At 37.5% G+C, this 26,225-nt stretch overlaps 2 protein-coding genes across 2 annotated transcripts in view; one reads left to right on the forward strand and one right to left on the reverse strand.

Moving 5' to 3' along the window:
• ptprna (protein tyrosine phosphatase receptor type Na) overlaps positions 1-10,700 on the forward strand; it is a 34,662-nt gene extending 23,962 nt beyond the window's left edge. Inside the window, exons 13-23 of the mRNA XM_016232580.1 lie at positions 6,021-6,230; positions 7,074-7,286; positions 7,703-7,850; positions 8,459-8,532; positions 8,651-8,728; positions 8,964-9,083; positions 9,169-9,335; positions 9,816-9,869; positions 9,968-10,032; positions 10,107-10,180; positions 10,262-10,700. Of these exons, the coding sequence (XP_016088066.1) occupies positions 6,021-6,230; positions 7,074-7,286; positions 7,703-7,850; positions 8,459-8,532; positions 8,651-8,728; positions 8,964-9,083; positions 9,169-9,335; positions 9,816-9,869; positions 9,968-10,032; positions 10,107-10,180; positions 10,262-10,333 (1,275 nt within the window). The 3' untranslated portion in view covers positions 10,334-10,700. The remainder of the gene's footprint in view (positions 1-6,020; positions 6,231-7,073; positions 7,287-7,702; positions 7,851-8,458; positions 8,533-8,650; positions 8,729-8,963; positions 9,084-9,168; positions 9,336-9,815; positions 9,870-9,967; positions 10,033-10,106; positions 10,181-10,261) is intronic.
• Positions 10,701-11,965: 1,265 nt separating this feature from the next.
• Positions 11,966-25,825, reverse strand: LOC107551057 (dnaJ homolog subfamily B member 2-like). Its single transcript, XM_016232547.1, has 12 exons — positions 25,666-25,825; positions 25,172-25,191; positions 25,045-25,076; positions 21,893-22,002; positions 21,745-21,798; positions 21,540-21,656; positions 19,405-19,497; positions 18,352-18,469; positions 18,034-18,104; positions 15,517-15,777; positions 12,519-12,581; positions 11,966-12,201 (listed from the first exon to the last, which is right to left on the reverse strand). Exons 1-11 carry the CDS (start codon positions 25,823-25,825, stop codon positions 12,553-12,555), a joined length of 1,065 nt encoding a protein of 354 aa, XP_016088033.1. The 3' UTR covers positions 11,966-12,201; positions 12,519-12,552.
• Positions 25,826-26,225: the final 400 nt, after the last annotated feature.

Below are 26,225 nucleotides of genomic sequence, written 5' to 3' on the forward strand. Positions count from 1 at the left end.
TCTTGTTCTATTGTGGACTGTAACACTTTCTTTGCTCTGAAGTGCACGGTGTATGAGTGAGTGAGTGAGTGTGTGCGTGTGCTTTCTCCCTGTCCTTTATCTTATAATTTTCTCTCTCTGCCTCAGTAATGAGACCTGCTTGCACCTGACTGTTTTTGTCCGCCTTTTATGGGGATAAATGCTTAGGCTGTTTTGTCTCTCTGTGCTTCTTTCTCTCTCTGTGAGTCTCTTTCTTTACTTCTTTAATGAATTAAAGTTTTTACGTCCCACAGTGACATACACAGCAATGCCGTTTCAGCACTCCCACTGAGATTGCGCTGAAATCTTATTAAAGGGATAATTCACCCAAAAATCATCATTTACTCACCCTAAGATATTTTGAAGAATGATGGTAACCAAACAGTTGCTGGTCCCCATTGGCTTCCATAGTATTTTTTATCCATACTATGGAAGTCAATGGGAACCATCAGCTGTTTGGTTACCATCATTCTTCAAAATATCTTCTTTTGTGTTTAACAGAAGAAAGAAATGTAAACAGTTCTGGAACAACATGAGTGTGAGTAAATGATGACCACATTTTTATTTTGGGATGAGCTATTAATTTAATTGAGAAAATGTTTTCAAACGTATCCTAGGACTTTTATATTTATTGGATGGCGCATCCTGAAAATCCTTGTCAGCTTAAAATATAACAAGTCCATCTTAAAGCATATTTATCAGTCGTGTCAATTTAAACACTTATTATTCTATAAATCTTTGGCAGGGTGTGTTACCCGTATTGTCCCCAGCTTGTGTGATCTCATATATCTTCTGTTGTACGGTTGTTCCAGATGTGAAGACTCAGTGTTTGTGTCCTTGCCAAACCATATTACTTACAAACCCCTTTTTGGGCCCATGGCACTTTCCTTACACTCCATTCGTTGTACCCCCTCCTGCTCCTGTTGATTTCGGCCCATTTTTTCCCTCCTCTCTCTCTCACGGACGACCTATCCAGGGCATCATTACCACCCCCCACCCCACCATTTCACCATCAGCAACATGTGGAGCTGTCGCTATGGCAACGACGTTTGATGTGACAAGTGGCGGCATTGGTTGAATGGGGCTGAGAGGCAGCGAGGCCTTCATACGAGTCGGACACAGCTCTCGGGGAGGCACATTCTCTCTTTCCCCTCCCTTTTCTTGTCCTTCCCATTTATTTTCACTCATTTACCTTTTCGCTCCGGCACTACACGTATGCCGCTCTTTCCCTCCGTTTTGGTTTCTCAGCTCTGAAATGTTAACCGCTGGCTTTGAAGCGCTTGTTTGATGCTTGCTTAAGTTGTCCGACCGTGAATGCTTGGACTTTGAGGAGGCTTGAAAATGTGAGATTGAAGACGGTCCTGCTTGTGATGTTGTGGCGCGTGTGATGTAAAGAGGTCTGAGAGTCCGGAGAGCACACGAGATGTGTGCTGGTGAGTTCTGTTTCATACTAGATCTACTGATTCTGTAGGCCTTTATGTAGTGTTTAAATGCTGAGATGTGTATTTATTTGGATGTTTTTCTGATGGTTGTGCTTGACATTATGATATATTTTCCTTATAAATAATGTAAAAAAAAAGTGTGTGCATACCTATCGCTTTAATAGTCGATCAATATGCTGATGCCATTAATCATGTTTCCTGATTTATCAGATTTAATTAACATTTGTAATATATATATATATATTTCAGAATTTTTTTTTTCCTTTCGGTAAAACTATTTAAAAATGATCACAGCTCAAAACATGTTTAACTTTTTTTCTCTTTTGCACACCCATACACTCCTTGAAATACCATATCAGTTAAAAGCTACGACACAGTTGCGAATAATGCTGTATTTTAAGTGTAAGTCAGTGTTTTGTACAATATATTGTAGGCTTTATCAGTTCCATAAATCTGTGAAAAACAAATGCACATTAATTACTCAAACTTCTTGTTCTAGTTACCAAACAACACTAAACTAGACTAAAGCACTAGCCTAAACTTATAAGGAGGTATTACATTTTTCTCTCTCTCTTTAGTTTTCAGGGGTAAAAATAAATTATGATGATTATCAACTGAATTGTCTACATATGTAAACTATATATAAACTATTTGATACAAATATTTATTCTTAAACTTAAAACACATTTTTTTTAGCATCTGTGGCAACAAATCTTACCATAATAACAACTAAAATATGTGTCTTTTACTATTTGGTAGTATTTGGAAAAATTATGCTAAGAAATTCAAACTAAAATAACAATTAACCAAATGCATTTGATCTCAGTTCACATCTTCGGTGTTATTCAGCTTGGCATACTTACGAATGTGTGTGTATGGTGTATGCGCAATGCCATGTGCTGGATCCGTAAGGTATATGTGCGTTTGATAAAACATTTTTGTGAAATGCTGTTTTTAAGAATTGTGCTCTATCTTGAATAGTGATGTCAGGTGGACCGGTTGCTGTGGTAACAGGGCAGAGCAGGCTGGATGAGTGAGATGATGTAATCTGTTTGTAGTCATTGCAGGTGCACCTAAGTTCATACTATTTCTCTTGGTTTTGTGCACTAATTAGATATTATTGTAAGGTCGTAAAAAAAGGTTTTATTGCATAAAATGTTATCATCACTGCTAAAATCACTCATTTAGTGACTGGATTTAACTGGATGTTAATTTCTCTTGTTCCCTTAAAATACATTTCATTGCGTACCCTTAGATAGTTTTAGATAATTTTCTTTTAATCATTTTCTAGTTTCCATCTAGAGGGTTACAAAAGAACAGTTATTCTATTTCAAATATTATTTATAAAAAAACAGCTGGTGGTATTGAAAGATGCAAGAGAGAGAAAAATCATCCATTATAAACAACTCTCTAAAGGTTTTTTTTTTTTTTAGAGGAAACTCAATAAAAACCGCAGACCTTCTGCTGTGCAATATAAAAGCAGCGAGACGACGGCAGTGATGTTAATTCTGACGAGTCATAGTCTGAACGCCTCTATCAGATAACAGCAGAGTCCTGCTGAATTGTGAAATCAATTCACAGCGAGTGAATGGAGCAGAAGATAGATAATGGGACAGACGGACTGATGAAATCTTAGATCACCGAGAGCCTCGGAGATGGTCGGTGCTCCATTTCTGACTCGGACATCTCGGGCCGTGCCTGAATTGCCTATTGTGATTCAGAGTGCGAAGCACTTGGTGATCTTTGCCCTTGGGATCTTCCAAAACAAACAAGCACACACACAGCCATACGTGTGTTTGTGTGTGTGCATCTCCTTTTTTTTGTGGCTGAGGTCAAAGGGCCGGGGGTCATGGGGAACGGCAGAGGGGTCCTGGGACCCTGAATCCTATTTTCCCGCTTCTTGAGGAACAGATGTTTGAATTATGCTTCCTCGGCCAACAGCTTATTGTGATTCAAATGCACATTAGTATTCGTAGCGACATGTTCTTATATATATATAGAGTATGTGCTGAACTGTGCGTTATGCTCTCTTTACGCATGTCGTGAGGTTATTCCTCACATATCACCCTCTCCGGACCCCTTTTCCCCCTCCTGCGCAGAGTTTTACTCTCTCGTTCCCTGTAACCATGCTTTCTCTCCTTGTGATCAGTTGCCTTCTCTCCCGCTTTCTCTCTGCCTCCTCATTTCTCCGCCTGCCCCTCTCAGACCTTGGGGGGCCTTTGTCCTCTTGTCCTAAACCAGCTCATTTTTCCTGCCTGCTCCTGTGCTCCATTCTAAAAGGCTGTCAGTCTTCCTTTCGGGGCCTCTCTGGAGTAGCAGGTGAGGCGCCCCACACCCTTTATCTCCTCCCCCATTGTCCTTCCGTCCAGTCGCGCACCCTTGCTTCAACACCACCACCCCCTCCCGCCTTCCACCTCCTTCAGTCTCTCCTGCGAAACATTCTTCTAGCTTTTCAGGAGAAAAGGCCGAATTTGAGTGGGAACAAGAGGGGCAGAATGAAACGTGTGAGGAACGAAGAAGGAGAATGAGAGGGAGAGTGGGTGTGAGGAGGACAGAGAGCGAGGGGGAAAATGGTTGATGAATTTTGAGAAAGGACAGAAAAGAAGGGAAAGCGTCCTGATCTCTTTGTGGTCAGACTTAAGTGCTCATTCACACAATCTTTTTATTTTGCTATAGCTCAGCTCTAACGGCTGCCTGTGCGCTGCAGAGATGGTGGTGAGGTGTCAGCCTAAAGGTCTGTTCCACTTTCTCAGAAAAACCAGTGGGTGCCTGTGCGAAAATTATAGCCAGTGTAAGAATAGGTTGTTAAAAGTTTATGTTGCATTCTTTCCTGTTTAATTCAAATGGCGAGATTTGTTTTTTAGTTTACAACTTTATTAATACTTCAAGGGACAATTAGTCTTTTGAAAATGTTTGTGTAAAAGTAAATCTCGATGGATGTAAATGGTTGTGTTCAGTTGTATTCAGTCAATTTGCAATTGTTTACAAAAACTCTTAAAATGGTTATTTCATTAAAATCATTACAATATTATTAAATATTGATGATTGTACACTAAATTAAAATAATTCTTTAATCAGCTTTGGTTGATGTGAGAGCCATATTGTTTAATTGAAATCATCAAAATATTATGAAATATTGAGCATTATGCACTAAATTACAATATTTATTTGATCAGGTTTGGTTGATATGTGAGGCATATAATTTAATTGAATGTTAAAATAATTTAATTGAAATAAATTAATTAAAAGTTCCTGATATTTTTTGTCATAATCCCCTGTACTTTTTTCAGAATGATTTTCTTGCCAAATATGAATTGATATTCTGGACGCAAGTAATATTAAGTTTGAATTATTAATGAAAATGTAGTTATTAATGACATAAAGCAAGCGTATATTCGTATGAGCAAGTGCAGTTTTGTGATTATGTATTTTTAAATGATCTTGAAGTCCTACAGAAGCAGTAAAATAAACTACAGCTTCTGTAGGACTTCAAGATAATAAGTATAAATTTAGTATAAATATATATGTATGTATTTGTATAATAAGTGTGAAATTAGTACAAATCAAGCGTACGTTTACCTGAGCAAGTGCAGTTTTGTGTTTATGTATATTTCAATCTTACAGAGGCTGTGATTTATTTTAGTACAGAGGATATTCTCTTTTATTTGAGTAATCGTGGTAAAATATTTAGCAGCATCTTATATTTTAACACATAAATATACCAAAATAATAACACCCAAATGTAAGGATTAGAATGCATATGGAAAGATGTGCCGGTAAGTATGACATACTAAGGTGGTTTCTGTAGATAACACCACATATTATTCAATATAATAATGTAGGCATATTAACAATAGCATATTTCCTCTGCTCTCCTCTCTCATTTCCTTTGCTCACTGTGATTGCCATGGGTTACATTGGGCATTCTGTTGTTGCCATGGTAGCGCTACGGCCTGTTCTCCCCTGCTGAGGCTCCCAGACACCATGGCAACACCAATAGGCAGGGGTTGGAGACACGGGGGCAGAGGGCTGGGACGGCGGCTGCATGACATCAACAATCATTGCATCCGCTCGTTTTCTTGTTCTCTCGATGTGCTGTAAGTACAGAGGGAGAGAGATGGAATAAACTAAATGAGAGTGTGCAAGAGATCCCCTCAGAGTGACTGACCCTGCATTGTGTGGGGGATTTCCTTAATTGTTTACTTGCTGGTAATTTTTCAGCGGGGCGGGCGGGTCAGTGACTTTCTCTAATTATTTCGGGGTGGCACGTGGCTGTGCGTGTGTGTCTGGGTTGCCAGGGTAATTAGTAGTCGATGATGACATCCGACTTGTTTACACAAATAGAGAGAGAGAGAGACAAAAGAGGGACGAGAGAGTGCAGGGAAGACACTGTCTTGTGCCAGAGAGACCACACAAACGCTGCACTTTCTTTATTTGATTGTGCGATGAAAGCGATCTCTGAAATGTTTTACATTTTAATTTCCTTCCATCGTCCTTTTTGTATTATGTTGTCTCACGTTTCTTATATATCTCTTTTTCTGTTTCTTTCCCTTATTATAGAGGAGCGAGGGGCGTGGCTTGCCCCAGGCCACACGGGTAGGAGAGGGTTCGCGTGGGGTCGTCCTGACAATGGTCGCCATGGCGTGTGTGGGCACGGTGTTGTTAGTCGCCCTGGCGATTGCCTGTCTCCGGCACCACACCCGTCAGTTAGCCTCTGGCAAATTGGGACTGGGACCAGAAGCCGGTGCGGAAACCCACTTTGATTACCAGGTACAATGTTAAACACATACAAAAACACAGAAAGAGAAAGATACAGAGCGACATTGAGATATTTACTATATCATCCAAAAAAGAAAATGTAATCAGGACAAAAACGTATATAGAATGACCCATTAAAAAAACACATTACACAGAAATGAAAGAAAACAATATAATTGCACATGGAATATTGTCATATAGTACCTGAAATATTGCATAATGAATGAAATCTCATCACCACCTTTTCAGGAGCCTGAAATGCCTTTGGGGTCTTTTGCTTGCTCACCAAGGCTGCATTCAGTGATCAAAAAACACAGTAAAAACAGTAACATTGTGAAATATTAGTACAATTTCAAACAACTTTTTTTATTTTAATATATTTTAAAATGTACTTTATTCCTGTGATCAAAGCTGAATTTTCAGCATCATTACTCCAGTCTTCAGTGTCACATGATCCTTCAGAAATCACTCTAATATGTTGATTTGCAGCTTATTAATTGTTAACATTAATTATCATCAATGCTGAAAACAGGTGTGCTGCTTAATAAATACATATATATATTTTTTTTTTCAGGTTGTTGATGAATAGAAAGTTCAAAAGAACAGCATTTATTTGAAGTAGAAATCTTTTGTAACATTATAAATGCCTTTACTGTCACTTTTGATCAATTTAATCAATCCTAATCAGGTGTAACTGGCATATAATCAGCAATGTAACTGCATTTATATTCATTTGACATTGAGTATTAGTGCTATTGCTAACTGTACATTGACAGTGATGATTATTGATCTGAAAACGTCATTTGAAACATTAATGCTCAGTCAGTGATGAGAGGGTTTCTCCGTGTCTCTCAGGAGCTGTGTCGCCAGCACATGGCAGCCAAGTCATCGTTCACCCGTCCGGAGCCAGGTGGTCGACGGGGGACCGACACATCTCGAGTCAGCAGTGTGTCGTCTCAGTTCAGCGATGGACCGCAGCACAGTCCCAGCTCTCACAGCAGCACACCGTCCTGGAGCGAAGAGCCTGCACAGTCCAACATGGACATCTCCACCGGACACATGATACTGGTACACAGCCACAAAAGCATTTTAAATACACAAATTATAATTCAGACTTTACTTTGCTAGTGTGTGTAATATGCAGCATCTTTCTATGTGCTGTAAAAAGTGAGAATCATACTCTAATTAACAGGAATTATTGCACTACAGTTTCTGACTGTTCAGCACATATTAGTAAATAGGGTGCAGTACCTGCTTGCACAAACCAAGTCTATATTTAAACATGCTCAAAACTGCAGTAAATTTAGGCAAAGAAGAATTATTAGAGTTTTGTCTTCATGTTTTATTTTACTTATATTAGTCAGTTCTGAGGATTAAGTTGGAGTCTTTTTTGTCATGCCAAGTTGTTTATTAATTACATAAAAGCAAACTAGGCATTTCATGAGCAGTCAGTGGAATGCTTCAAGTCCATTTCTGTTGTTCAGGCATATATGGAGGACCATCTGAAGAATAAGGACCGATTACGGAAAGAGTGGGAGGCTTTGTGTTCGTACCAGGCTGAGCCGAGCTCTGTCTCTATCGCCCAGTCTGAAAGTAACATGGAGAAGAACCGCTATCCCGACTTTGTGCCCTGTAAGAGCAACGTGCCTTTAAAAACAAACAAACATTATTTCAGTGATCTCATCCATATACACTATACACTACATTAAGAGTTTTTGGGAAAGAAATGAATCACTTTTATTCAGCAAGGACACATTAAATTGAACAAAAGTGATAGTAGAGACATTAGATTTCTACGTCAATTTCTATTTTTATAAGAAAATCATTAAGCAGAGCAACAGTTGTCAACATTGCTAATACTAAGAACTGTTTCTTGAGCAGAAAATCAGCATACTAGATTGATTTCTGAAGGGTCACGTGACACTGAAGTCTGCAGTAATGATGCTGAAAATTCAGCTTTGTCATCACAGGAATGAATTACTTATTAAAATATATTCAAGTAGAAAATGTTATTTTAAATTGTAATAATATTTCACAATATTACTGTTTTTAGTGCATTTTTTAGCAAATAAATGCAGCCTTACAGTCTTGATTTTTTTCAAAAACTTTACAAAATCTTACTGACCCAAACTTTTGAAAAGTATTGTACACTGGTAGATGCAAATAAGGGTATACCAAAAATTACTTGATTTTTTTTTTTTCATTTTCAGTATGTTTAATTAAAACATTTGATGTTTTAGATGACCATTCGAGAGTGAAAATAAAGGCAGAGGTCAACCCCTCAAAAGAGGACTACATAAATGCCAGCACTATAGTAAGAAACCTTAATCTTCATTCCACAACAAAACAAAGTCATTGCTGTATGCTAGATAATTAAATACTTGTTTGTTTGTTTGTTTGTCTATAAAAGGACTTCCTTTCTTTACCCATAGATTGATCATGATCCACGTTTACCTGCTTATATTGCAACTCAAGGACCTTTACCGCACACTATTGCTGATTTCTGGCAGGTAAGAGTTGAGAGTAATGATGACATTTTAAGATTTAGATTTAACAAATAAAACATTTTTAAATATTTATAAAATATGAATATTAGAAAAAAAAAATCACAAAAATATAAATTACTAATATATTACTAAATGGCTATAAATGGAATAACAGTAAAATGATTTAGATTAAATGAATATGCATGGCCTATATATAAATTATTTGTATACTGACACTGTGTTTTGGTGCATATGTTAGATGGTATGGGAGAACGGCTGTACTGTAATAGTGATGATGACCGCTCTAGTGGAGGATGGAGAGAAACAATGTGAACGTTACTGGCCTGATGAAGGATCATCTTTATACAACATCTATGAGGTGAGAAACATTCAGTTTCATTGCCCTAAAAGTCCCTTGTGTTTAGTTTTTGTCTTTACTACCTATTTTTTCTTGTATGTCTCAGGTGAACCTGGTATCTGAACACATCTGGTGTAAAGACTTCTTGGTTCGTAGTTTCTACCTGAAGAACGTTCAGACTCAGGAGACCCGCACTCTGACCCAGTTTCACTTGCTGAGCTGGCCTGCACAAGGCATTCCCTCCTCCACACGGCCCCTGCTGGACTTTCGCAGGTACATTCTGATAGGACTACAGACAGATTACACACACACACATCAGGTAGTAGCTCCTCAAAAATTTCAGATGAGGAAATAATTTGACAATACAGAAATAGCTAAACATATGTACTAAACGATAATAGTGTGCAAATGAAGTAATCCTGTCCAATAGCAGCACGGCTGGATAGAGTTTCAGAGGGAGGCAGCATCTTTTTTTCCCTCATGGAGAACATAATGCCGGATTCATATGACATAATGTTCACAAAACGGTCTTAAAATTGGTAAAACTGGTGGATAATTACAGAATAAACATTTCCACAGTCACATCCGAATTGATATTGAACACAAAATTAACTGTAAGCGAGACAATTTTTAGTGAGCGCTCTGCAGAAGAATAAATTGTAGGGTTGGACAAACCGACAGTTATGCTCATTATTACATGCTCAGTTTTTCATTTTCTTTCTCTCTTCTATCCTCCCTTTTTCTTTTTTTTAGAAAAGTAAACAAGTGCTACAGAGGACGCTCATGCCCAATCATTGTGCACTGCAGGTAAACGGCTACCAGTGTGTCTCAGGCTCACAATATGGGCGTTTTTTATTACTGTTATTGAAAATGAATGATTTAAATGGGTTTCCTGTTTCGCACAGCGATGGTACTGGCAGAACCGGCACCTACATTCTTATTGACATGGTACTTAACCGCATGGCGAAAGGTAAGCACCATGTTCCTCTATCTAGCCGTTTCATTTCATGTACGCACCGCATGCTCATAGTTTGTCTGTATTAGGCGTGAAGGAGATTGACATTGCCGCCACACTGGAGCATATTCGTGACCAGAGACCTAGTATGGTACGCACTAAGGTATGTACAAAGTGCTTTCCCATGATTTCAGCACGTGGTTGTGAGAGTGAATTCATGCACTAAGCTCGATTGTTTCTTCAGGACCAGTTTGAGTTCGCCCTGACAGCTGTGGCAGAAGAAGTGAATGCCATTCTGAAAGCCCTTCCTCAGTGAGCCACATCCCACTGTGTTACTATTACATCTTTTTCACTTACACTTACCCCTTTTCATGCACCTCACTCCTTTTCACAAGTCAGAAATGAATGTTGTCACTCTTTAAAAGACTGAAAGCTTTCTGTATGCTGGAAACGCTTTGCAGGGGCCAAATTCTTCAGAGTTTCAGGGAGAAATGGTGGTTTTAAGAGAGATTTGCATTCCACACAAGCATCAGATTTAAAGTGTCCTAATTTATGAAAACTGACAGTATAATGTTGTCTTTTTTTTTATAAATATACATAGACATATAATGTTTGATGTTGAAAAATGCAGGTTTTTTTCTTAAAATGCTTTCTTTACCATGGCCAAAAATGCAATTCATGTATCAAATGTAGAAACGACAAAAGAACCCAGCATGTCTCATGCAGTCAAACATGAGAACATATATGCACAGTCATGTCTGAACTGAATTCATTGGAAGGTACCTGAAAGGCACCTGTAACATCTGGTTCCTGTCAAATCTCTTACGAACATTCAGTGCTTTCACATCTTTAATGTCTAGTGCAGTCTTTATGTCGTGTGATCACTGTAAATAATTCACAGAGAGCTCTGTTTGTTTATTCCTATAGCAAATGTGTAGAAAAATATAAAAACGAGAAATATATGACTAATTTTTAAATGGTTCTGAATTAAATGTGAATCTGTGTAGCAGCACTGCTTGATGTGTGTGGCTTCTCTCTTTCATTATGACCATGCATTTATTAAAAGATATATGTTTGTCTGTAGAAAAATGCTTTTCGCCTGTAGACTGACTGTGTAGTTAAGGCATCACTGGCAGGTGACGATGAGGCCATGCTAACTAGTCAAACCTTGATGACGTTTGTAAATAGTCATTATTTTTGGTACCATGTGTAAGCCACAGAAATGACACTTAACCTTTACAAATCACACAAAAAAAATACTTATTACCCCTTTATGTCTTGGCAAATCTACACTAACATTCAAACGTTTGGGGTCAGTAAACATTTACGATGTTACAAAAGACCTTTCTATTCATCAAAAAATCTGGAATTTTTTTTTTTTTTTTCGGTTTCCACAAAACACTAAGCAGCAACACTGTTTTCAACATTGATAATAAATGATAAAGAATGTTTCTTGAGCCTCAAATCAGCACATTAGAGTGATCTCTGAAGGATCATGTGACACTGAAGACTGGAGTAATGATGCTGAAAATCCAGCTGTGCATCACAGGAATAAATTACATTTTAAAATATATTCACATAGAAAACACTTATTTTACAATATTACTGCTTTAACTTTATTTTGCATGCAGTCTTGGTGAGAATAAGATTATTTCAAAAACATTTTAAAAACTTGCAGACCCAAAACTTCTGAACCGTATAGTGTATAAAAACGACTGCAAAATAATGAGTTATGAAAAGCAGAGGTTTCAATGAAAACACAAGAAACCCTTCTGAATAAATAATAACCCTTTATCAAGTTATGAAGATTTTAAATTCTCAAATATAGCATTCAAGTGCAACTATACATTCATTGCAGCTTTGAATCATTCATTATTAAAATGTTAATGAACTTTGTCCTTAAGACACTTGCATTTTTATATTAGTTCATATATTTGATCAGTGCAGGCCATACATTTAATTAATATATAAAAAGTAATCCAGTATTGCCTTTCCAAGACTCAGAACACATTCATACACGAACACACTTAGCACATACATTTTTGACCTTTGTGTAGTGTTGCCCAGGATTTTTTATTTTTTTTCTTCAAATAAAACTTTGAAAAGGCTCTGAGCAGCAGGTGTGCCAGGCAGAGAGAGACAAAGAAGCAGAAAGAGAGAGCAGAGCACCGGGGAACGCTTCACCTGTTAAGAGCAGACGGATGAATCCAGTATTAGTGATGCTTCACAGTTTCTTGTGTTGTGTTTGATGAATTAAAACCACACAGAGTAATAAAACTGAGGACTGTTTGTTATTTTGACTCTACTTAAGTATTTATATGCACAAATGACTCATGTATAGTTCCATATTTTCCTGGAATACTGCATGCTCTACAGAAGGTAAACTACACTGCAAACTCTCAGGTAATTACACAAATACACAAATGTTCATGAACTGAATAATGGGGAGAAGAGCTGAAACTACGCTTAAGAGCTGCAGAGACGTCTACACTACGTTTTACCTCGGGGGGGGTAAGAGGGGGTCACAGCCACAGGTCAGCCTGTGAAGGCCTGGAAGTCGGACTCTGTAACGGCAGGGAGAATGAGTCAGGTAAAACATAATCATAAACATAAGAAATGCACATGAGGTTTACATATGAGTGGGAATGATGATATGAATGTGCTGGAAATGACAACAATCACACTGGGAAAAAAAATGAAATTACATGCTTCAAATGAAAGGTGGATTGCAGCAGCAAGCGAAAAGGGATTTAACATATAATGCAAAGCCTCTCAGCTGAAATGTTATGAGTCAGGTAAAACATAATCATAAACATAAGAAATGCACATGAGGTTTACATATGAGTGGGAATGATGATATGAATGTGCTGGAAATGACAACAATCACACTGAAAAAAAAATGAAATTACATGCTTCAAATGAAAGGTGGATTGCAGCAGCAAGCGAAAAGGGATTTAACATATAATGCAAAGCCTCTCAGCTGAAATGTTTATTTTTTTCTGGAGTTGTATTCTCACAATTTGAATTTAAAGGCATACAGTTCATAAAAAGCTGCTGTTTTTATTAGGTAAACTGGAGAAAAAAGTAAATGGATAAAAATTTGCGGTCCATCAAAATACTTTTTATGCTGACAATTTCAAATGAATTCTTATGAGCAGAATGTATTTGCTAGCATTTATTGTTTCTCATATTAGCAACAGCATGACTGATATTTTTTTCTGGAGTTGTATTCTCACAATTTGAATTTAAAGGCATACAGTTCATAAAAAGCTGCTGTTTTTATTAGGTAAACTGGAGAAAAAAGTAAATGGATAAAAATTTGCGGTCCATCAAAATACTTTTTATGCTGACAATTTCAAATGAATTCTTATGAGCAGAATGTATTTGCTAGCCACAGGTCTTTCTCATATTAGCAACAGCATGACTGAAACAGCATTTATTAACAATTTAGCCATTTAAATAGCACTTTCTGAGCACTGAATATGCCCTCTGAATTATAACTTCTGAGAGAACGATGTTGTCTTCAAATGTAAATAGCAGTTTTGTGTAAATCAATGACTTTGTTTCCTCTTTGCAGTTTACATAGTTACACAAAATCGTTTTATTAATATTCACATAGCATCACATTCAATCTTTCTGTGCTTAGTGTTTTTAAGCAAAACAAATGTTCATGTATTGATGTTTTGATTGTTCATTTTATATCCCAAAGCTGATAGTTATAAATGGAACAAAATGCACAAACAGGTAAAAAAGTCAAATGTGCTTCTTTGACTAACTTGTACACAAACTTGTAAGCGAGATATAGCATTGGCAACAATAGCCATGCATTTCTATTCTAACAAAAAAGGCACAAACGAAATATCAATACGGAGTCATTCTGACACATATAAAGCTAATGATGCAAGTTACTGTCAGTCAGTTATTTGGCACATTTTCATTAACTGAGATAATTCCGGATCTACATTCTCTTACATGTCTGACTAGCCATTAGTCATTGCCAATGACAACATTAGCCCTCAGAGGCAGATTATATTTAGGTTTTTGTGCATGTGTATTTTTTAAAGATAAATTTTTTAAATATTTTAGAGTTTAACACAACACTCTTGCATCCTGGTGCAAAGACATGTTTTTAATGTCTTTAAAACATGTCTTAAAGAGACATGTTGAATAATCATGTCTCTATATATATAATCCCCCCCCCCTCCCCCTTCACATTCAACAGGTACCTCTGAAGGAATGACAAATACACAGTAAAAATCAGAACGCATCCAGTCATAAATCAGAGAATCTCCTTTCTTGAAGGAACAATAGCAGTAAATGTGAATATGGATGAAACCGAGCACTTCACTGCTGGAAGAATAAATGAAAGGTTCACTGGGAATGGGACGTCAACTAATCAGCAAGATATCCATTCAGATGCATTGTAACACTAAGAAAAGCCATTAAAACTCAATCTTTCTGATTCCAGGACCACCAATCATACACAACTATATTCAAAGGTCCCATGACTTTTACAGTTAATTTACATTACTTTTCCAAGCCTAGAAATCACACTTGTAAAATTAGGCTACCTCATATATCTAGGTTTTCCAAGACTGTGGGAACCACTGGTTTAGAGTGCAGCAACTTACTCAGTAGCAATTTATTTAATCTAAGTGAAAATGTAAGCGCAGAGAATTTATCTTGGTTTGGCAGCAAAAAGTCATGTTGAATATCGGATGTAAAGGTGCTGTAACAGATTTCAGCCATTATGTTAACTTTCACCTTTTTGCTAACCATATACCTGCTCTCCAAAATCGCAAGATCGCACCCTGTAAAAACATGTCAGTCAACCTGATTTCAGCAACTCCGAGCGATTCACAGGCAGACAGTGTTTCTGATTGGCTACAAAAGTGACTTTACTATTTTTACTGTTTACAGAGTGAAGGCTGGCAAATGATATCCCAAGACACCTATTTCAGTGATATCTGTCAGACAGCAGGACATGTTGTGCATGGCATTCTAAAATATTGCAAACAGTTCCTTCAAAATGTCCTCTTGTAAAATTTCCTGACTTTGTGTTTTTTTGGCACCTGTTACTCATACCTCAACGCAAGAAAATACAATTTCAACAGTCATCTTTGTGCAATGCCATAAGAGACAGAGCTGTAAGTCAAAAACTTCAGGAAGGATAAAAAAAAACAACAACCATAAGATGAAAACATAAGGTTAATTTCACACACAGGCATGATTTTTCTCCACATTCTTACTAACCCACCATGCACTGACACTTCCTCCTCTTTTTTTCCACATTAGTCCCATTGGCCGCCACTTTGTCATTCTCCTTATTCTGTACAACAACACTTTCTGAACCTCTAGCCTGACTCTGTTCTGTCAGTCTATCCTCTGGAGACGAGGGGGTGCTTTGATTTGAATTATCCAGCACTTCTCTCTGATATTTGTTTTTTTGAATGGCACCCTTCCCACCACCTGGTTGCTTCCCCCTCCCTCCCCCAGCACCTGAGATCACGTCCTCTGCCCGCTGCTGGGCCTCCATCTCCGACAAGCTGTAGGCCAGCGCCATCTGCAGGTCTTCATCCTCCTCATCTTCCTTGGCATCGGGGCAGTGGCAGAACGGGGCGGCGCTGTAGGAGCGTAAAGCGGGGTTTGGAGAGCTGTTGTTGGAGGGGTGGAGCAGTGGATGTTGGGATTGTCTGGGAGGCTGACTGGACTGCTCTCTACGACTCAGTTCCAGAGCTAAGGCCATCTCATCCTCCACACCTGGACACACAAACACAGCTGAATGTCAGATCAGTTCTGCAGCAACACGTTAGGTAATGAGGAATCTGCATATGGAAAACCAAGAAGCTGGCATGAAATGTAATGTGTTGGCTAAATCTACCTGCAAGCCTAAGCTGCTGTTTTGAGTCTATATTCAGAAATGTAAACAGTTGGAGGAAAATGTGTTATTATTCATTTTATTAAATGTTCTGGTATGGCTGTGTGGCTCAAATCATAAGAGAATAACTAAATTAGTGGTTTAGAGTTATTTGAGAAGTTCTTAGCACTAAAACAGGAAGTAAGGGTTTAAACATAAATAGTTCTACTTGTAATCTACAGTGACAAGTGAATGAATTAGAGAAAATTCCTTAGTTTTCACTGTAATAAAAGGGAAAAGTCCTTAAAACCTTTAAGGCAAGATGAAGTTATTTAGTAGACATTAGACAACAAGCAAAGATTAAGAAAACAAGGATAAAGATGTACCAAAAAATGACATGTCTTTGCACCAGGATGCAAGAGTGTTGTGTTAAACTCTAAAATATTTAAAAAATTCACTTTTATAACCAAGCCAAATGGTTATGATTTACACATACATTACCATTTAAATGTTTGGGGTCTAATAGCCCCTGCCTGTGTTTGACCCCTTCTCTTGTGAAATAAAGCTTGCACATGGATCCGCACGCCTCTCATCTCGTCAGCCCCGTTACAGGTATACCATTATTTGTATTTTCCAGTTATATGATCTCGTGATTTCCTACAAGTGTACTCTACTATTCAAAGGTTTGAGGTCGGTTAGATTTTTTTATGTTTTTGAAATAAGTCTCTTATGCTCACCAAGGCTGCATTTATTTGGTTAAAATACAGTAAAAATTAGAAATATTGCGAAATATTTTTACAATTTAAAAACTGTTTTCTATTTGAATATATTTTGAAATTATATCATGTCACATGATTCTAAAATATTTAAAAAATTCACTTTTATAACCAAGCCAAATGGTTATGATTTACACATACATTACCATTTAAATGTTTGGGGTCTAATAATGGTATTGTCACAAATCCTGTCCATGGACTTCCGTTCATTCACCACCAGAGGTCACCCTTTCCATTACATTGACTCTCGCACAACACAACTGTTGCATAGCACCCCGGACTACATATCCCATCATTCATTGCATTGATTACACACTGCACTGATTGCACACAGCTGTTTCATATCACTCACTCACTATATAACACCCACTCAAACAACCATTCTCCACTGAGTATTGTTTAGCCTGTACCCCGTTCCGAGTCTCTGTGTTTCCTTGTTTTGCCTTGCCTGTTCTCTCGGTTTTTGATCTTTGCCTGTTTTCCTGGATTTTTCCCTCTTGTCTCGCCCCTGTGATTCTGTCTGCCGATCAGTGACCTACGCTAGCCCTAGGACTATTCTTGTGTTTTGCTCGCCATATACCTGTTTGCCATTGATCGACCCTGCCTGTGTTTGACCACTTCTCTTGTGAAATAAAGCTTGCACATGGATCCGCACGCCTCTCATCTCGTCAGCCCCGTTACAGGTATACCATTATTTGTATTTTCCAGTTATATGATCTCGTGATTTCCTACAAGTGTACTCTACTATTCAAAGGTTTGAGGTCGGTTAGATTTTTTTATGTTTTTGAAATAAGTCTCTTATGCTCACCAAGGCTGCATTTATTTGGTTAAAATACAGTAAAAATTAGAAATATTGCGAAATATTTTTACAATTTAAAAACTGTTTTCTATTTGAATATATTTTGAAATTATATCATGTCACATGATCCTTCAGAAATCATACTGATTTGCTGCTCAAGAAACATTTATCATCATTTAGCAATGTTGAAAACAGTTGTGCGGCTTTATATTTAGTGGAAACACATTTGACATTTTTTCAGGATTCAATTGATGAACAAAGTTAAAAAGAACAACATTTATTTCAAATAGAAATCCTTTGTTACATTATAACAATAGATTGTCTTTACTGTATTTAAAACAAGATTAATTTAATGCATTCTTTCTGAATAAAAGCATTCATTTCTTTAAAAAAACAAATCTTACTGAACCCAAACGTTTGAAGGGTAGGTTATGTGTATTAGTATTCCAAATGCATCTTTCCCAGGCAGATTCATCCTGAGCTGATAAGGTGAATTTTTATTGCACACCAGAATGTGTGCATTAACTATAGAGATTGTCTTTTGGCCTTATAATATTATTAAATGATAGCAAAAAATGTATTACCATTGATGAGGACAGTTTTCAAAACCCCATCCTCCTCAACCTCTGTTCTCTCCTGGCCATTTTCTCTGACCCTGAGGGAAGAAATGCAATGTTTACCAATAAATAGGAAATGCATAAACTTGAATTGCTTTGACTTTCTGTAAGTCATGCCTTCACATTATGGCAAGGTATAATTTTACTATTCTACATCAACTGCAATTAAATTACTCATTTAATCAAAAACAAATGTTTAATGTGCAGGATGCATTTTTCTGTGATTTCAAAATCACATTTCAAATAAATTGAAATAAAAATTGGTATAATGAGAAGCAAACTGACTTTTTTGTGGTAATACGTTTTCCATTGACAATGCGGGTGGAAGTAGAAACAGACTTGAAGTTTGCTCCTCCCATGCTGCCCATACCACCCATTGAAGAAGAGAAGGAGGTGAAATCAGCTGTTGATAAAAAAAAAAAAAGCAGCTCTTAATAAATTGAAAACACAATATAAAGCAATTGGAACTATACTTTCATATCAACAACATGCCTTGGAGTTTTTTATCTTATCAAGATATATTCAGCAAAGTTCACCTAAATTAAGTAATAATCTGGGAGAAGACTGACCACATATGCTATAATTATATAAAAAATAAGCATGAAACCAGTTTAAAAACCAACCATTAGCTGAGGGGAAGGAGAAGAAGCGACTGGGCCCAAGCCTGGAGGAGGAGCTGTGAAACCCACTGTGCATTCCACCAAATGGGAAATCATCTAGTGGCAAAGTGGGGGAGTGTAGAAAAAGCAAGAGGGTTATAGAGGGTAATGCTAAGTACACACTGCATGATTTTATTCCCGATTCTTGCAATCTAAGAGAAGCGCCAATTTGTCCCCGATACCCTGGAAATTAAATCGCCAATGACTTATAGCCTATGAGAGAGCAAGATACGGGGCAAGGGAAAGTTCAGGAGGAGGAATCAACAAAACATCAGCAAGCAACCATTCTCTTTAATATTCTTCTTTTTATTTATTAATTTTGTTGTTTCAAATCAGCGTACAGACAACTTGTATTGCAAGCTTCTTGTGGGCTACAATTTTTTTTTTGATTTATTTTTGGCCTTAATATCTAAGCTGATATGTACCTCTGGTACGTCTGTTTTAGTTTTTAGCATTTTAATTAAGATCATGAACTAAATTTAAACCGATACCGATATGGTGGCCGATATATCGTGCATCCCTAATTGGAACTATACTTTCATATCAACAACATGCCTTGGAGTTTTTTTATCTTATCAAGATATATTCAGCAAAGTTCACCTAAATTAAGTAATAATCTGGGAGAAGACTGACCACATATGCTATAATTATATAAAAAATAACCAGTTTAAAAACCAACCATTAGCTGAGGGGAAGGAGAAGAAGCGACTGGGCCCAAGCCTGGAGGAGGAGCTGTGAAACCCACTGTGCATTCCACCAAATGGGAAATCATCTAGTGGGGGAGTGTAGAAAAAGCAAGAGGGTTATAGAGGGTAATGCTAAGTACACACTGCATGATTTTATTCCCGATTCTTGCAATCTAAGAGAAGTGCCAATGTGTCCCCGATACCCTGGAAATGAAATCGCCAATGACTTATAGCCTATGAGAGAGCAAGATACGGGGCAAGGGAACGTTCAGGAGGAGGAATCAACAAAACATCAGCAAGCAACCATTCTCTTTAATATTCTTCTTTTTATTTATTAATTTTGTTGTTGTTGTTTCAAATCAGCGTACAGACAACTTGTATTGCAAGCTTCTTGTGGGCTACAATTTTTTTTTTTGTTTGTTTTTTTGGCCTTAATATCTAAGCTGATATGTACCTCTGGTACGTCTGTTTTAGTAATTTTATGACGTATTAGGGGCCCCCTGGATGTTTGCAGAGACCCCTTAGTGGGCCCCGGTCCCCTGGTTTTGAGAAACACTGCAGGGCTCGCAAAATTTCAAAATCCCTGGTAGCCCTTCGGGCAGGCATTCTTCAGATTTTGGTGGCCCAAAAATGAATTTAACTAGCCCGAATAAAAGATATTGTACTTTTTCTTCAAATAACAAGTCAAGAGAGTAGGGGTGCAACGGACCATAAATCTCACGGCTCGGATTATATTACATTATCATATCACATTCTGAGTCACAGATCGGATCATTTTTCAGATGAGCAAAAAAAATATGGTTATTTATTATTTAAGTAACACTTATTATTTAAAGAACAATTTACTACTTCGATACCACAGCAAAAACTAGTAGCATATAGGGATGTAATGATTCACTCAACTCACAATGTGATATGATTCACGATACTGATTTCACAATACAATTTTCTCACAATTTCTTTTTTAACAAAATGAGATTTAAGATTTTTTTAAAAAGTGTCCTTTGGTTATTTCTCAGACCAAAAGGCTGCACATTACTTTGGGAAATTGAAAATGTCAAACAATATACTAACTTTAAATTTTAAAACAAATCCCAAATCAAATAAATAAATAATACAAATAAAATATATGTCTCCATGCAAGTAAACTAAGGTTTTGCCTGTGTATTTTAATCACGATCCGAACAAAGATGCTGCATACATGTTATTTAGATTGTGAAATTTGAAACAAAAATAAAATGGTCTGACTTTAGCTTTGTGATACAACATAAAACATCTGAACGAAACAAAAACAGCAGACAGGCTGAATGAGATGCAAATGTCACTCTCTGACAGCAGGTGGCGCTTAAACAGCAGGTATATTTATAGGCTGCTGCCCCTTTAAGACCGAATGCACGGATCCAATATAATGATGCACCTGCGATTTCTTACTCCACGGTTTACGTTCATTTAAGACATGAAAACTTGCCGAGATAGTTATTTTGAGATAATTTTGCGTGTATGTGTCCATTCATACGTTCGTGCTCTGCCTGAAACGCTGCTCTATATGTGTGTGTGTGCGCGCGAGGCGAGCACCGAACTGAATTCTTCATGTGCATGGATGGTTTAAAACGCTTGAATGTTTAAATTGGTAAGACATAGAAACATGATAAACTATGATCCGTTTCACCCCTACAAGCGAGTGATATTTTGAGATAATTTTGCGTGTATGTGTCCATTCATACGTTCGTGCTCTGCCTGAAACGCTGCTCTATATGTGTGTGTGCGCGCGAGGCGAGCACCGAACTGAATTCTTCATGTGCATGGATGGTTTAAAACGCTTGAATGTTTAAATTGGTAAGACTTAGAAACATGATAAACTATGATCCGTTTCACCCCTACAAGTGAGTGAACAATGCAAATTAAGGAAGGGATTTTATATCACTATTCAAGATAGCCCGTCGGGCAGGGCAGTGATACATTTTGGTAGCCCAACTGGAAAACACAATAGTCCCGGGACGTTGGGCTAGCGATTTTGCAAGCCCTGCACTGGTATAAGGGAAATTCTGACACAAAGAAAACACTCTCACTAGTATATGAGCAAGATTCAAGATCAGCATATCTACCCACTAACTCCCTGAGAACCCACCAAAGAAGTCTGCGAACGGGTCCTGCCCTCCGAAGAACTCTCGAAACACCTCATCTGGGCTGCGGAATGTGAAGGTGAATCCTGGGAAGTCATCAGGAAATGACGAACCACCAGAGCCTATAAAACAGATGTAGAAAACAATTAAAATATCACATAAGCACATTTAACAATAAGACGGTATCAAGCAGTATGAAGTTCTCCTCACCTGAGCTTGGCATGTCTGATCTACCGTATCTGTCGTAAGCATCTCGTTTGCTTCCTTGAAAATGAGAAAAAAACAATGTAACACCCTACGTAACTTATGCCTTTCAAGTAATAAAATAGCTGTAGAGTTCAAATTTCCAGTGTCCTACTGTCTGAAAGAACTTCATAGGCCTCTGCTATCTCCTTAAATTTGGTCTCCGCCTCTTCCTTGTTGTCTGGGTTTTTGTCAGGGTGCCACCGTAGAGCCTGTTTCCTGTAACTGTATACACAAACATTAACAAACATGAGTAAACTTAGCTTGACTGGCATCTCAAGATTGTGATGAAGTGACATATAGGGTCAAGGGTCATTCACACATGACACATTCTTGCATCCATCTTCTTCTATATAAACATTAGACTGACATATTAGACTGCTGTGATTCATATTTGTTTTTAGCATCTTGCTTCAAGAATTGCACATTTTTGAGTCAAGTTAAATATTGTCCTTTGTGAATGATCACTTTTTTACAACTCAGGCATCTCAGCTTGATCATTCTACTTCATTTGAAGGAAAAGCAGAAAATAAAAACTAGTGGCAAAACTATAAAATCCATTAGTCTTATCTTTAGTAAAGTGTGGCTTTACTAAAGATGTCAGCATAGATCAAATAGTCAGAGTTACATGCCACAGCAAAGAAGCAGAATTCAATTGTATGACATTGTCATTTATGACCTTAATTTTCAAAATATTTAAATGCACATCTGTTTTGAACATTGCTAATAATATTAAAAGTTTCTTGGGCACCGAATCGGCATATTCGAATGATTTCTGAGGACACACACACACACAACTCCCTATAAATACAGCATTTCAGAGACCCAGCTATGCCTGTGGCCGCCCTATTATACCAGCCTTTACCTTTTTTAGAAGTATATCCAGCCAGGAGGAGTCGTGCTTCTGTAAACAGGGCTGAGATATTTCGCTGCAGCTCTAGTCCGTCCCGTCTCCCAGACGCGGATCACAGGAACTGACGCTCTTTTAACGTACGCGTGGGTACGGAATTCCGTCAGAATCAGCCATTTGCCGTCGGCACACCGGGCTTCATTACTGCTTCAGCGTGAACCCGACACCCCCAGCTTCTATATGCGTCTGTCCTTCGCCCTGTGCCGCGAATGCGGTGCGTCAGGATCAGCTGAGCTGCGGTCCGAGAAACAGCGCCGTCGAGAACAAGCCAGTGTTTGTTTCCATCACGAGCCCCGCCCACTACTGAGCCATGTGCCGCACAGAAGCGCACGCCAGTCAAGTACTAATCAGAATGAACTAATGAATGCATTGATGGTGTTTAAAGAAAGATAACGCATCGTATCAGGCTAGTAGTAGTATTCTGAACGGATTGTACTACTAGTTTAACAAATGTCATAAAAACAGGAACTGCGCTAAAATATGGACGCAGACTTTGAAATAAATATTTAAATTCGATGAATGAATAAAGCCTCTTTTTAATCTGCAAGATAATGCGTGCTATTCACTTAAAGGCAGCAATGTTTAGGGATTGTCCACTCAGAAAGTTAAAACATTGTCATCATTTACTCACCCTTATGTCTTCCAAAGCCCATATAAGTTAAAAGATAATAAAAGAAAAGCCTACAGATTTATGTTGAGCAGATTTCATATCAGTCTGTAAACTGACAGCTGATCCTGTTGTGGGTACATTTCAGCAACCTAAAAATGCTGAAATAAAGAATAACTAAATAAAACTGATAACAATAGTAATAATAAATACAAATGTAAAGCTTTAGGTTTAGTAAACTCTTTACCCAACATTTTCTTAATTTTTTACTCTGCCAGACAAGTCATTTAAAATGATTTCCCAAATTCCAAAGCATAGTAGGCCTATGGTTGCCTACATTTGACACCATTTCATAAGCATTTACTACAAAACACATAGAGTTGGCGGAATCTTTGAATATAATCTGCTGAATAGGTTCACAAATCACACTAAACGATTCATTTCTTATTTTAAATGGTTTTACTCTTTTTTTTTTCTCTCGAGTCAACAACTCACTAATTCAATGATCTGTTCAGAGCTGGTCTCCTATTAATATCTTATTGACTCAAAACTAACCAAGTATGCCGTTGTAGCAGTTTCAAACGATAAGTAGCTTTGAGTTCTTCTTAAAATGTTAAGATTACCCCCCATGTGACATTTTTTTTATATTGTAGGGTTAGGGTTAGTAGTATATTTATACTACTGTATGTTTGATAATCTATATCTGTGTAGTATAGTATATTTCAGTTTACTCGTTTGATAGTGTATGGCAATTTTTTTGTAATAAAATTAAACATTTGTTCACTAGAATTAACCAGAATGTGGTGAAGCCACCGGAAGTGCTTGAGCGGTCATATTAGTATGCCCAATCACCGTTACTGACCAAAAGCCCCTTTTGGCCTGCTGTAACAAACAAAAAAACAGGAGGGAGGGACGGGGGGTTATGCACTTACACCCTTACTGGAGATTCTGTGAATCTCCTTTGTCTGCTGGTTCACATCAGCTAAAAACAGAAACCACCTGTTCTAAGATCATGGCGTGGGCCTACACAGTCTCTAGTCTCATAAAATGAATAGCAGAACAGGTGAAAGTCCCAGGACATTACGAGCTGCAGCTTACATGTTCTCCACCACTAATTCCAGCTGATTCCTCACATGAGCATCAACATCAGAATCCTGTGCACTGCTGTTCAGCTGTTTATAATTAGACTATTAATCACTTTCAGCTCACAGATATTATTACTATTATCAGCACAATAAATAAACAATAAAAAATATAATATAAGTAAATGTAATACCCAGCCCAGGCACTAAGAAGATCTAGCTGCATAAATGAATGTATCCACAAACATTTTGTATATAAGCAAATCACCTGGCATCTCATGTGACAGGACAACTTTATTTTCTATATGTTTATGGAAGAAAATGGTATTCCGCACCTTTTAAAACAAATATAGTGAACATCTATGTAGGGCTACTAGGCTACTACTACGCGTGTCATAAAAACAGGAACTGCGCTAAAATATGGACGCAGACTTTGAAATAAATATTTAAATTCGATGAGTGAATAAAGCCTCTTTTTAATCTGCAAGATAATGCGTGCTATTCACTTAAAGGCAGCAATGTTTAGGGATTGTCCACTCAGAAAGTTAAAACATTGTCATCATTTACTCACCCTTATGTCTTCCAAAGCCCATATAAGTTAAAAGATAATAAAAGAAAAGCCTACAAATTTATGTTGAGCAGATTTCATATCCAGTCTGTAAACTGACAGCTGATCCTGTTGTGGGTACATTTCAGCAACCTAAAAATGCTGAAATAAAGAATAACTAAATAAGTAATGTACCAAGTACTTATGATGAGTAGCTATATTGAATATTTGATTGGCAACAGAATTACCAAGCTGTCATTCGCATTTACTACAAAACACATAGAGTTGGCGGAATCTTTGAATATAATCTGCTGAATAGGTTCACAAATCACACTAAACGATTCATTTCTTATTTTAAATGGTTTTACTCTTTTTTTTTTCTCTCTCGAGTCAACAACTCACTAATTCAATGATCTGTTCAGAGCTGGTCTCCTGTCATTCAAACCAGGGGCGGATTGGCCATCTGGCAATTCTGGCAAATGCCAGAGGGGCAGGACCATTTTGTTTAATATGGGCCGGTCAGATTTTTTCTAAATATATATAAATAAAATTGTTTTTACGGGCCAACAGCGCATAGGACGGGTTTTTATCGCTTGCACAATTTCTCTATGGTTATAGTAATAATAATGTTAATAATAAATAAATGTTAAGCATTTGGCCCAGAAAAATATGTAAAAATGTACAAAATAATTTACTAACTTCAGTTGACAGCTATTATATACTGTTTGTCTATTCAACTTACCCGTAAACACAAGACTGTGATCTTCTGCCAGGAACATCAGGTCAATCTGCTGCTGTCCAGAATCAGATGGTTTGTCTTCGTCTGGCATCTCAGCTGAGACCTGTCCACTCTGGGTGACCTTACAGTAGCTGTGAAGAACCAGTGGTGTAGCTCTCAGCATCACTGATGCACACAAGCCCTCACAGCACGTCAAGCTGCAAACCTATTCATTTGTGTACTTCATCCACCCTGGTTGACGGCAAAAAAAAAAAATTCCGCAATGTTAAACTTTTGCAAGCTTGTGCATGACACTAGGTGTCAGTATAACACTAGGTGTCATATTTTCTTTCTTTGAGCTAATCACCATGTCATACATTTTATGGCTGTCTATAGAGAAAAATATTTGTTTTGCCTGTAGAATGTAGTTACAACATCTACCAGCAGCTAATTGCCCATGCTAACCAGCCTTACCTTGATCCCATGGTATCTCTATCAACTGCAATCCCAAAGTATCTGTGTATGTAGTTTTTAAAAACGTGTGAAATGAATTTATATTTAAAAAATGTGTGAAATGAATTTTT

This window comes from Sinocyclocheilus grahami, unplaced genomic scaffold, assembly GCF_001515645.1.
Source record: "Sinocyclocheilus grahami isolate Dianchi unplaced genomic scaffold, SAMN03320097.WGS_v1.1 scaffold413.1, whole genome shotgun sequence".
Taxonomy (NCBI): domain Eukaryota; kingdom Metazoa; phylum Chordata; class Actinopteri; order Cypriniformes; family Cyprinidae; genus Sinocyclocheilus; species Sinocyclocheilus grahami.